This window comes from Rhinopithecus bieti, unplaced genomic scaffold (genome assembly GCF_001698545.2).
Source record: "Rhinopithecus bieti isolate Rb0 unplaced genomic scaffold, ASM169854v2 scaffold_3062, whole genome shotgun sequence".
Taxonomy (NCBI): Eukaryota; Metazoa; Chordata; class Mammalia; order Primates; family Cercopithecidae; genus Rhinopithecus; species Rhinopithecus bieti.
The window spans coordinates 1,873,955-1,886,613 of record NW_016804432.1 but is presented as its reverse complement, the minus strand read 5'-3'; the positions used below and the strand labels follow the sequence as shown (position 1 = coordinate 1,886,613).

General features: G+C 37.7%; 1 protein-coding gene across 1 annotated transcript in view; it reads right to left on the bottom strand.

Moving 5' to 3' along the window:
* CCDC141 (coiled-coil domain containing 141) overlaps positions 1-12,659 on the bottom strand; it is a 215,293-nt gene that overhangs the window by 82,567 nt on the left and 120,067 nt on the right. The window contains 1 exon segment of the mRNA XM_017868275.1: positions 1,778-1,972. Coding sequence (XP_017723764.1) covers positions 1,778-1,972 — 195 coding nt within the window.

Genomic DNA, 12,659 nt, shown 5'->3' with positions numbered 1-12,659 from the left:
TTTTTTTTTTTTTTTTTTTAAAGACTTTTGGAGGGGATATTCCTTCTCTGCTAAAACCCAGAAAGATATAACAGCAAAGTACAAAATAATGAGAGCAGAGAAAACCAGAGTAAGAGAATGGGAATGAAAGAGAGAAACTACATTTTGCAAGGCTGTAAACTATAGGGTTTGAACTGGACGCATTGTTTTATAGCAATATGTTTGATAACTGTTTTCCTTAGAAACAATAATAACTGACTTGTAGATGACCCACTCATTTTGAAAAATGAAACTGCAGTTTAAATTTAAAAGTCTCTTATTCAAAAACAGAATTACTGAGGAGAAGCTTAATTAGCACTTAACATCGAATTAGTTCAATAGCTCCAGTAATATGGTATGTCTGTTTCCTCTCTTAAAACAAAGAAATCCCAAATGACAAATAATCTGACAATAAATCTTTCTTTAACATTTTACCACAATTTAGCACTTCTGTTTTGAAATTTTACATTTATTTTTTTCAGAAAGTTTTTATTAGTAAAGAAGTTCAAAATTAAGTCACTATTTTGATATGCAACAGGACATTGTATTCAGGGTGTTGACGATATGATTTTAGATCACAACGTACCTAGCTTCTAGGGTTTCCTCTTTCATTTCCTGCCACATTGTCTGTTTTGAAAACATCAGTGAAATTTAAGGTATGAAAGAATTCCAAAAACACCATTTGAAGGTGTATCTTACATTGGAAAAGGTAGAAAAAAATTTCACATAAGATCCCTAGCCTCATATACTGAGCCATACTCAAGTGATGTGAACAGGTGAACACTGCCACTTAGCAGGAACCAGCTGCTGCAATGAACGTCCAATGAATCAGAGAGGAGAAGCAGAGCACTTCTCCAACTCAAGAAGACCTGGAGATGGTCCACAGCCAGATTTCACTCTGGCTGACTTAAAATGGCAAGATTAAGGTAGAACAATCAGGCTAAGGCACGGTTTCTAGCCTTATGGCTTGTGTGCAAAAAGACTTGCAATATTCATATATTTTTTACCTGGTAAATAAAAGAGGATGAAAAAAAGGAGGGCCTTCGGTAAAATTTTAAGGTCTTTTTAAACCTTGACATATTTATGATAATTCTCTTCCTCCATGGGAAACACAATAATGTGGGCACAAGTGTCCCCCGCAAACAGACCAGTGGCAGCTGTAAGATAAAACCCTCATGAGGCTAGGCATGGTGGCTCACGCCTGTAATTTCAGCACTTTGGGAGGCTGAGGCAGGAGGATCACTTGAGCCCAGGAGTTTGAGGACTGCCTGCACAACATAGTGAGACCCTGTCTCTACAAAATAAAAAGTCAGGCATGGTGGCATGTGCCTGTGATTCCAGCTACATGGGAGACTGAGATGGGAGAATCACTTGAGTCTGGGAGGTTGAGGCTGCAGTAAGCTATGATGACGCCACTGCACTCCAGCCAGGGTGACAGAGCCGGGCCCTTTCTCAAAACAACAACAAACACCATCCAACAACCAAACCAAACCAAACCAAACAAAAAAACAAAAAACCCTCATGAGGTGTGTTTGCAGTTTTTAAAGTCACCTTTTACATGTGAAAACAGTCTTTTAGTTTTGAGAACCAAATAATGGCCATAATAGGAATATATGTTAAAAATTCTTCTTTGCTGCTATCAGTTTTGAAATTTTACATGGAGTTTTGACTTCTGTGATGTGCTCCAGCTGGTTGAAGTAATGGGTCTTTTACTGGTCTCCCTGATTACTGAAAATTATCAATTTGATCTCACACTGACCTTGTTAGCACTGTTAAAAAATTCATTTGCCTTCTTTAACCAGGTATTCCTTTCCACCATGAGTTGACCAAATTCTTCTTGAAGCTGACTCAGTTTCTGGTGAGAGAGCTGGAGGTGTTCTTTCTCCACGTAGTCCTTTGACAGCAGAATTCTCAGTGCCCCACTCTTCAGCTTCTCAACAGCAGAATTCCATTCCTGCAACAGATCATTCTTACTAAGTTTATTTTATACATCTCCCCGGTTATGGACTGAATGCTTGTGTCCCCCGCAAATTCCTCTGCTGAAATGTAATCCCCAAGGTGACGACATTAGGAAGTAGGGCTTTGGGAGATTAGTGACCTCATGAAAGAGGCCTGAGAGGGCTACCTTGCCCCTTCCACCATGTGAGGATACGGTAAGTTGGCAGCCTGCAACCCAGAAGAGGGTTTTCACCACAACTCTACCATGCTGGTACCCTGATCTGGAACTTCCCACACCCAGGACAATGAGACAAAAATATCTATTGTATACAAGTTATTCAGTCTATGTTACTTTGTTATAGAAACTCAAACTGACAGAGACACCCCTTTTTATAATTTCTGATAAGATTCAGAGAATATTTCGATATGTTGAGTATATCAGAAATCTGCCATTCGATTTTCAAATCATGAAAGTGTAGTAAATATTGTAGTGGTAAATGCTTCACTACAGGTTTGAGTGTCATGTAGATGTAGTGGGAAAAGACACAGAAAGAGGCTAAAATGGGACAGTAGAAAGAGGCAGGAAGTTGGGATGAGTGACTGGCAGAGCTCCCAGCTGACCCAAATACAGGTCACTTCCATTTCTATGAAATCCACCTAAAATATACCCCCTATACAATGAACAACAGTTTTAAATCTTGAACTCGTTTTGTCCAGTGTTTATTCATTTAAGTATAAAAACATATCTTTCCCACAATTCAGTCTCACTGTCAATGTGGGTAACTGTGTACAAGAAATGAAGAGAAATCACGTCTTATGACTGTTGTTTTTGTATCTGCCTACACTTAGAGCCATTAGGTTGGTACAAAGGTAATTGCAGTTTTTGCCACTAAAAGTAATTACCTTTGCACCAACCTAATAAAATGAAGTTCTGCTACCCTTCATAAAATGGATAGCTGTTATTGTTCTGTATTTCCTCCTTCATGATATCAGTTTCACCTTTCAAAGCTTCACTCTTAATATTATATAGACCTTTCAGAAAATGAAAAGAGGTAGCTTTTACTTTTGTTGCATGAGGATGGAAAAACATTAAACAGAATTAAAATATGAGTCCCAGTAAACCAAGCATATTTACATTCAATTTATTTGAAGGGAAATTCAAGTTTCTTGCAAAATTCTTGAAGTCAGACCCACTGTCAAAATGATTATCTCTAACACGGCTGTCTTGTTAGTGAATCTTCTGGTATTCACATAAGCTGAGGTTGAGTAATAGGCATAGGCTACTTGTTAAGCGTGGAAAATTTAGCACAAGATTTCAGAAGTCTCAGTCTGACTCCATCCTGCCTTGTTCTACGAGTACAAAGTATCCTATTAAGTTACATTTGTTATATTACATTGTGTAAAATAAGTACAATTTTAGTGCAATTTGCCATTAATTTTTCCATTCATTCATTTCACAAAGTAACTACTATGGTATTACTATGTACCCAGCACTATGCTAAAACAGATGCCTTGGGGAATATAAAGAATAAAATGGTTTGTGCGGTTACCTGTAATCCCAGCACTTTGGGAGGCCAAGGCAAGCAGATCACTTGAGCCCAGGAATTTGAGACCAGCCTGGGCAACATGGCAAAAATCTGTGTCTACAAAAAATACAAATAGTGGGCATATGGGCATAGTGGCGCATGCTTGTAGTTTCAGCTACTTGGTAGGGCTGAGGTGGGAGGATCGCTTGAGACCAGGAAGTCGAGGCTGCAGTGAACTGTGATCATGTCACTGAACTCCAGACACACACACACACACACACACACACTCTCTCTCTCTCTCTCTCTCTCTCTCTCTCAATACAGTAGTATTTTAAGTAACAGTTAGCAGGTGATAAGATATTGTACACACTAATTTGTGGTGTCCATGGGAACCGTTATAGTTTTAGGTGCAAGAGAAAAACATTTTGATCAATGAATATAAGACCATAAAACGTAGAGTAAGAAATTTGAATTATTTGGAGTATCAGTTATATAAAATTAACTATAATCCTCAAAAACCCTTAAATTAGATATTATTTTTTCTAGTATTGACATAGGTTCAGAAGAGTATGCTACTCAAGGTTACATATCGAGTAAGTGGCAGTACCAGGACTAGTTCACAGATCTTTGTCTCATGCTACCTTCCAGGGAACTGAGGATAGACTCCAAAATCTGCAATTTCTCAGTGCATGCAAAAGCAACACTCTTAAGCATGGATATGGGCTACATGAGTTCTCAAGATCTTTCCATTTTTAAAGAGCTATTGTGTCCCCACGTAAGGAAAACTAATATGTGCCAAGATGTTCTTTCATAAAGCACTTTTATCAACCCTACCACTTAAAAACCATTACTTTAACCTACTGGGAATGAGCAAATATTTTTAAAACAGTACAATTTCTGGCACACATAATAGGCACTCACTAAATGTTAGTCCCACTTTTCTGCCCATCAGTTTTGGTTCATTAATTATCCAAAATTTGTTCTTTATTTATGGGTATTCTTGCAACCCAGTTGTAAAATAATGGTAGTGAAATGTTTCCCAAAATGTTATTGATTAGTGTTAAGTATTGATCAGTCTTACGAGATGAAACAAAGTAAAATGGTTTTTTTGTGGGTGTGGTTTTGTTTGTTTTGTTTTGTTTTTTTACTGTAGTACTTCTTGGCATCTTTAATGTACTAATACGCATTGAGACTCTCCTAGAGGAAAGTGTGGTGTGGAATATTTTGGACAAACTCTCTTGATTAATAAACTGTTTGCTAGTCATCTCAGGAGACCAATGCTCCAGATGGAACAACGTTGGGGGAAAACATTCTGTAGCTAAGACCAGCTGAATCACCGAGTTCACCAGCTCTCACAAGTCTTTCTGTTTCTTTCTTTGCTTTGTCTCTGTTCTCCAGCTCCTCTGTTAGTTCATTTCCTCTCTTTGTACCATTCTTTCTTCTTCTGTCTGTTAAGATCTGTGGGGCATTAATACTCAAACTCAGGTGGAGAAATACTTAATGTGTAAAGATGCAGAATAAAGCAGGTAATTCTTCAAAAAGATTTGGCATTGATCAGAACCTTCTGTGCTGATTAGGGGGAGACTACTTAACAAATATGGAGAAGCTGGGGAGGGCCTAGAAAAACAGGGGCAAGGAAAATGCAGAAGTTAGGATATGAGGAAATGAAATATAGCCATTGCATGCTCAGTCTGACAACACTAAGCTCTAGGATGTTGTCTTAACTGTCTGCAAGATGGTAAGGGTTGATTTTTCTTCCTGTATGTTAGTGGTGTGCTGAACACTTTACATGCATTATCTCATTTAATTTTTATCATATCCCTATGAAGTAGGAACTGTTATTATCTTCATTTTACAGATGGAGTACCTGGGGCTCAGGGAGATGACCAACTTGCCCAAGGTGTCAACATTAGTAAGTGAAAAGGCCAAATTTGAAACTCAGGTAGTTTGACTCTTCTCAGTCTTGATACACTGTTTTTCTCATCAAATAACGATTAACCATATTATTTTGGAATTGGCTAGGCAAAACTTCCATATGGCCTGGACAAGACCTCGGAGGTGATAAAAATCTCATATGACCCTGGCATTCTCAGCTTTGAAATCAGAAGGCTCGCCATTTCAGAATAAACATAAAGCTAATATAGATATAGTTGAAAATTTACAGCCCAAACTCAGACTTAGTTTTGCTTAGCAACTGGACCAAAATAATAAACCTCTTCTCTATGAACAAGAAGAGAAATACCTGTTCTCCAGCAATGTTCATAAATCTGCCTTCAATATAAATTTTGCAAGCAACATTAAAGAGAGACCTTTGGCGCAGAGCCAAGTCTTTGAAAACCCACTTTCACCTTGTGCTTGACATCATGCTATAAAAAGTGGACTGTGACCTTCCAAAGAAGCTGTAAAGGTCCATTTTGTGTCTCGTATCTTTTTTTGTTCTCCATCCCCAGTCTTCTTAATTACATTTTCACATGAACTCTGTGGGTATTAAATGAAGCTGGGTCCATTCAATATTTCTATTCAATCTTCTCGGAAAATTGGTTCTGTTTTCTTTGGGCAATCTATAGGCAGTTTCTGATGCATTTCTATACCATTCTGGTAATGTATTTATTTCCCCAGCCATTTTTCATAGGGGACAGTTCCACCATTTTATTTTTAAGATAAAACTTTCCAGAGCCATTTGAATCCATCACACTATTTAAAAAATATAGTTGTCACCCTTGTCAAGGCTGGAGGAGCCCAATGGAGAAAATCTCGTTCTGTTTTCTCTAAGCGGTTGCTGCCTGCCTGCTAAGTGCTAAACTTCTAACAGGGTCTCAGTCACTTTGCAATAAAATATTTCCAGTACTTGTCCCCACCAGCAGGAAGTCAAAGCCGTTCACTTCCTTGGCTTTTCAATTTGACAGAGACGCGTGCATATCTCGGACCTGATACAGACATGAGGCCCTGTATGTTCCCGGGTTTGCAGTGTCTCCATAGGTCACTCCATTATTTTCATTTTTCACTCACAGTAGGAACCTTTTTAACTGTACCTTTCCGTATTCCGTTTGCTGAGGCAATTGAGCTTCTCTTGGATCCCTTGATTGAAAGGGTACTTTTCAGAGGATTAGTGCTGATAGACAAGAAGGCAAAAAAGATTTCTTCTTTCCTTCCCCCCACTGCTAGTCCCAGCTTAGCTCTTTAAATGAAGTTATGACTTGGCATAACAATTATCCAGCAAGCAGATCCAAAAAGTAAGAATGTTAGGGGCTCCAACTGAAATGAAAAAATAATGATAACCACAGTATGTTTAGTAAGCTTTCGCTCACACAAAAACTTCTCTGTGTATGAGGGGATTTTAACCATTCAAAATCAAGTGGTAAATTTTCATTATAAGCTTGACTTCAGAATTTAAGTTTTAAGTGGGGGAAAGGTGGACCAAAAAACAATCGGGAATATATTTGAAAAGTACTAAAAAATATTAACTGTGGAGATTACTGGCCAAAATCAAATCTGGCAGAAGCATGTGTTGAGTTCATGCATAGTTCCGAAAGCATGGCTGATTCCTAGACCATCTCATTAGATACTATAGCCTATTTTTTGTTTAACCCCCAAGTCCACAGTTCCATTTGGAACAACTAGAATTAACTCATTGACACAAAATCATAGAATTTTGCATGATTGCATTAGCAGATGGTAAAACAAACCTGGCAATTTTAATCATAGAATATTTGAAAGTCTGCTTAAGATTTTTGTTTTTAACAGAAATGTTTATGCTTTTGAAGAGTGGCATTGAGCCCTTTAGAAGTTGAAACTCTGATTATGTCAAGTTGGATTATAAAGTAGGTGGCAGTTTCTTCTCCTCATGTTCCCTTCAGGGGCATTTCTATGCTGACCTATGCAAATGTCAGGGTCATTCTGGAGAGAAGTGTCTTGCCTCAGTCTCCCATGCTTGCTGAGTTCAGTGTCTACAGGCCATTTGAACTTTGCCCTCACTATGATGCAGTCCAGCAAAGGCACAGATTGCAAACAGGAAGGACTGTGATTTTGCATTTCACCTAGAGATGAAAGAAGTGTGCTGTTTCACCTCCCAGACATAGGGTGCAAATCATTGCGATTGAACCAGGGAGAGCTTGTGGATAAGAGCAAAGAACACCAGCTAGAGGTGCACTTTTTATCTAAGCTTGTTAAGCAGCTTCAGGAAGAAGATTTTGTTTTTTTGAGCCTTATTTTTACTGCAGTGCAATGACAGTCACCACCAGTTTGTACATTTCTGCTTTCCTAGTGACTCATCTGTTAATTCAGTGACAAATTAGCTGGGCTTCAAGTTCCTGGATTTCATGCCCTCCCAAACTGTGGGATACTGGCTGTTTGATCCATAAATTAACCTTACCAGCATTGGAATTGCAAGTCTATAGTAGAAGTGACAGATATCATCAAATTAATTTCTGAGTATTAGTTGCTGCTTTCTTATCTTAGTTCATTTAGATATTTTAGAGATTTAGTTTGTTTTAGTTCATTCAGATATTTTTAAAGTTGCAGGAAAATAGCCCATGACTTGGAAATCTCTTGTTTCCCTTGTTCTCTTCAGTGTTCGGCCACTGAATGATTCCACTCAGCAGCACTTTAGCAGCATGAAGCAGGGTGCTTGTTGCTAATACATACTGAAGAAAATCACTATGTGGCAAAATAAAATTGGAAAATAAAATCACAACACACTATGCTTATAAACAAATCTTCAAAATAGTCATTGGAGCACAAATGCATTTATTCTTTCTTCCTTGGTTCAACATAGATGAAAATTTAATTACAAGGGAATTCTGGGGAAAATATTCCCAAGATTTGTGTATTCCAAGAACCATTTTCTTCTTTAGTGTTTTGTCCCTATTTTTCTTAGATTTCTTGTTCCTATTAATCACATTTTCTTCTAGTTAAGTAAGAGAGCTTGGTTGGTGTTTCCATTTTAAATTAAATTTAATAAAAGTCTAGCTGGCCAAAATACTTGCATCTAACACAATTTGCCTACAATCAGATTGTGTCATGGGTTGACCAGGTGGTCCCAGTTTATCTTAATGTCCTCCGAGGACTTACTTTTTCATTGTCTACACAATCCATTGGAGATATTTTCAGGATCTCAACACATATAATTCAGCTATAGGGGAAATTATTAGATTGTGTGGTGATTTCCCTAAATGAAATAGGCTAACTTAATAGAAGGGAGGGTCTATTTATGTTTTATCCACAATAAACCTCAAATATAGACTTTTAAAAGGCTCTTAAATCTGATTGGCTGTTAGTATCTCTTGGGAAAGTTTTAAAACACATATTTCCAGGCTCACCCCTATCCACTGAATCATAATTTATATTGGTAGGGTGAAAAAAATAAGGATTTAAAAAAAAATCTGAAGCATTTTATTTGCAGTCAGGGACAAGGAAATGACACAATCAGACAAATTTTGGAACCACTGATCCAGTATATTCTAAGGTATTTAATGAATAGGTAACATTTTACTTAGAATAATTGATATCTAATTATACCAATAATTGGAAGATAGATTCTATAAGAATAGTAGTTTAAACCTAAAACTTTCAACTAACTTGACTCTGAAAATTACACTATTGTATTAATGACTTCTAAATCTAAAATTTAACTTTAGTTTTACACATTACTTCATTCAGTCAATAAGTATTGAGCTAGCCTGTGGAAGATACAATGACAAATAAACAAAATCCTCACCCTTAGACTCCTTGAATGATTGTTACACTAATCCATCAGGAGTTTAAACAGCCCTGTGCAATATTGAATATCATTAGTCTTAATTCAGAAAGATGAAACTGACGCATTTCTTCCTACTTTCTTCATTGACATCATTGTCTCAACAAAGGCACAACTGATTTAAAAGGGGAAGGATCAAAAATTACAGCTGGATATAAAGAATAAGTTCTAATGTTCATAACACTGTAGGATGACCATAATATATATTTTCAAATAGTTAGAAGAAAGGATATTGGATGTTCCCAACACAGAGAAATAATAAATGTGCGAGATGATGGATTCGGTAATTAGCCCAATCTGATATACATACATATGTTATATGTATTGAAACATCACTATGTACCCCACAAATATGTACAATTATTATGTGTCACTTTAAAGAAAAAAAGCTAAGAAAAGGTAAAAAAATATGATCAGGTTTTCTTTCCCAAAATTGTCTATATGCCCATGTGGTTATTTTACCTTCCTTGTAAAATTTTGTAACTATATTTATAATAGCTATGTATTCTATTATAGGAAAAAATCCTCACCTCTAATGGTGTGGAAGAAATCACTTGTCTTCTAACAAAATCCACTGAAAGCTAGAATTTCTTCAACTCATCTCTTTGCAGGCTCTGGGTTTCAGTTCACCACTAAGTATATGCACAGGACTCTCATTCCATAGTCAATAATCTGTGAGCCAGCCACAAATGATACCGGGATGGGCATTCCATAACTCTCCTACGCTGAATGTGAAACCATCTAAAAAGTATTATTCAGCACCTTTTATGAACACAAGCTCAAATGGAAAACAAAACAAGTGTGTAGTAGAAAGTGAAATCAGTTTCTGCTTTGGGGTACCTGAGAAGCCATCTTATTGGGTCTTAAACACGCACGGGAATTTCACCTGGTGAGGATAGAGGTGGGTCTTGGGAGAGGGCAAGGATGACCCACCATGTCCCAAGCAGGAGAGACAGCACGAGCCAGAGCACTGAAGCAAGGGGGTCGGTGTTATCAAGAAAATGTGGAGGACGATTCTGGATCATAGAGAAATGGAGCTAATGGTTTCCAGAGAATTAATAAGAGTTTCCTATAGGAAGCGATGTCTGAGCTGAGACCTCAAACAAGCTGTGGGAGTTACTAGGCAAAAAAAGGAGTGGAGGTGGAGTGGGCAGTGAAGAGTGACAGAAAAATGAGATATTAAGAATGAAAAGAGATATAAAGTGAACAGGAGATAGAACCAGTGGGATCTAGAATAGGATCCATTTCTCCTGGAAATGAGGGGAAAGAAGTAAAAGAGAGAAGCAAGGAAGAGACAGAGTTTGGGCAGAGAAGGAAAGAACAAGCAATTCCACTCTGTGGGATGAAGTGACTTTGAGGTTAGTTAAAGCCTGGCTCCATGGTAGTTGAGAATTTTAAAAGAGCGCGAAGGTTTTGGACTAGTTGTTACGGGGTATGGAGCAGGGAATTAACAGACGATAAATAAAGGGATTTGAAAGGCTAACTGGTAACAGATAAATTACGATCAGAATAATTATGCTAATTGTTTCAGAATTAGGAAGAAACAGAGAAACCCGGTGATTGAGTTTACTCACAACAGCCCTGGTGGTCCGTGCTGAGTAGCACAAACAACAGAGACCAGGAAAAGAAAGAAGGCAGGGAGGTTGTGATGAGAGCAGTTTTGGGTGATACTATAAAACAAAGTGTTGTGGCCACAGGAGTGGGAAGCTGAAGCTAGCTAAAAATAGGCCTTTGGAGTAAAAAAAAAGTCAAGGAAAGGGAAGGCTAGGGCATTAAATAAGTCACTAAATGGCTAAATTAGCACAGGAAGGTTGTAGGCGGTTCAGGGATTGACTGTGTTAAGGTATAAGAAGTCCTCTCAGGTATTCACTTAAAGTAGATTCAATTTCACTATTATTATCATGATAGCAAAATACCATGCAATATAATAGTATTAACTGTAAAAAGCCATGCTTTCCGGGACATTTTATTTAAGGGCTGACAAATGCCAGGAAAAAAACAAAAAAGATGTATGAGGAATTTTTGTAAAAGTCAAAACTAAAACTGATTTTCTAAGCATTTAAACTTAATGAGCTGGTAAAGATTCTGTAAGCAAAATAACAGCAGGTAGTTTTAAACCTCATGATCATAGATCATAGAGCACAATGTTCTTTATTTGCTTTCTTAACTCAGACCTTTCTTAGATGGATATAAATATTTCGGAGGGACTTTCTAAATTCAACATTCCCTTGGAAATTAAAACATAGGGTTCACTAAGCTTTAAATTGAGCTGCAAGTTAAGGCTAGAATAGGGTCACCAATATGAAAATCCCATCATTGTGTGGACATTCCCAGTGCTTGCTGGCAAATTCAATACTATTTGTATATATTTTGCCTGTTAGTAATAAAATGATTTCTAATTTATGTTCTGTGAAAAATGACATCTGCTTTTAATTGGAAAGTTCATTAAAGAATCAGACAAGTAAAACAAATTATTCACTAAAATGAAGACAGAGGAATTGAAATGCTCTGATGCAGGTGTCTTACTCTTTGGAGAACTCACTAATTTCTGCCTTGAGACATTTCAGATTCAGATCCCACTTTATTTTTTAAATTAAATGAAACATTATAAAACAGACTGTCTTTCATTGTATTGATTTTCTTTGTAATCATCAGATATGTGAGCTGATTTACTGAAGCAATATATTTTATAGTGATTTTACAATTTTTTCACATACCTTTGGTGAAGGAATTTGGGAAGGTAATCAAAGTTCAAATAGCAGAAGAATCAGCTTCTTTATACAGGTTAATAAGTGCAGCAATGAGAAGAAAATTGTTCAACAATGCCTGTGATACACTTGGAAAATATTTGGATATCCTGGACACTGTGATTATGCAAACTCTGGATATTGCTACATACCTCTTTAACTACCCATGAGACGTATAAGTAGCTCCTTTGTTACTAAATATAAGAGCTACTTCTGAGGAAATATTCCTATTTTTGAAAATGAACAATCAGAACATTTAAATACTTATCTTTTGAGGGGCGGAGCAAGATGGCCGAATAGGAACAGCTCCAGTCTCCAACTCCCAGCGCGAGCGACACAGAAGACCCGTGATTTCTGCATTTTCAACTAAGGTACTGGGGTCATCTCACTAGAGAGTGCCGGACAATTGGTGCTGGTCAGCTGCTGCAGCCTGACCAGCGAGAGCTGAAGCAGGGCGAGGCATCGCCTCACCTGGAAGCGCAAGGGGGAAGGGGATCCGTTTTCCTAGCCAGGGGAACTGAGACACACAACACCTGGAAAATCGGGTAACTCCCACCCCAATACTGCGCTGTAAGCATACAGGCACACCAGAATATATCCCACACCTGGCCGGGAGGGTCCCACGCCCACGAAGCCTCCCTCACTGCTAACACAGCAGTCTGCCGCGATCTATTC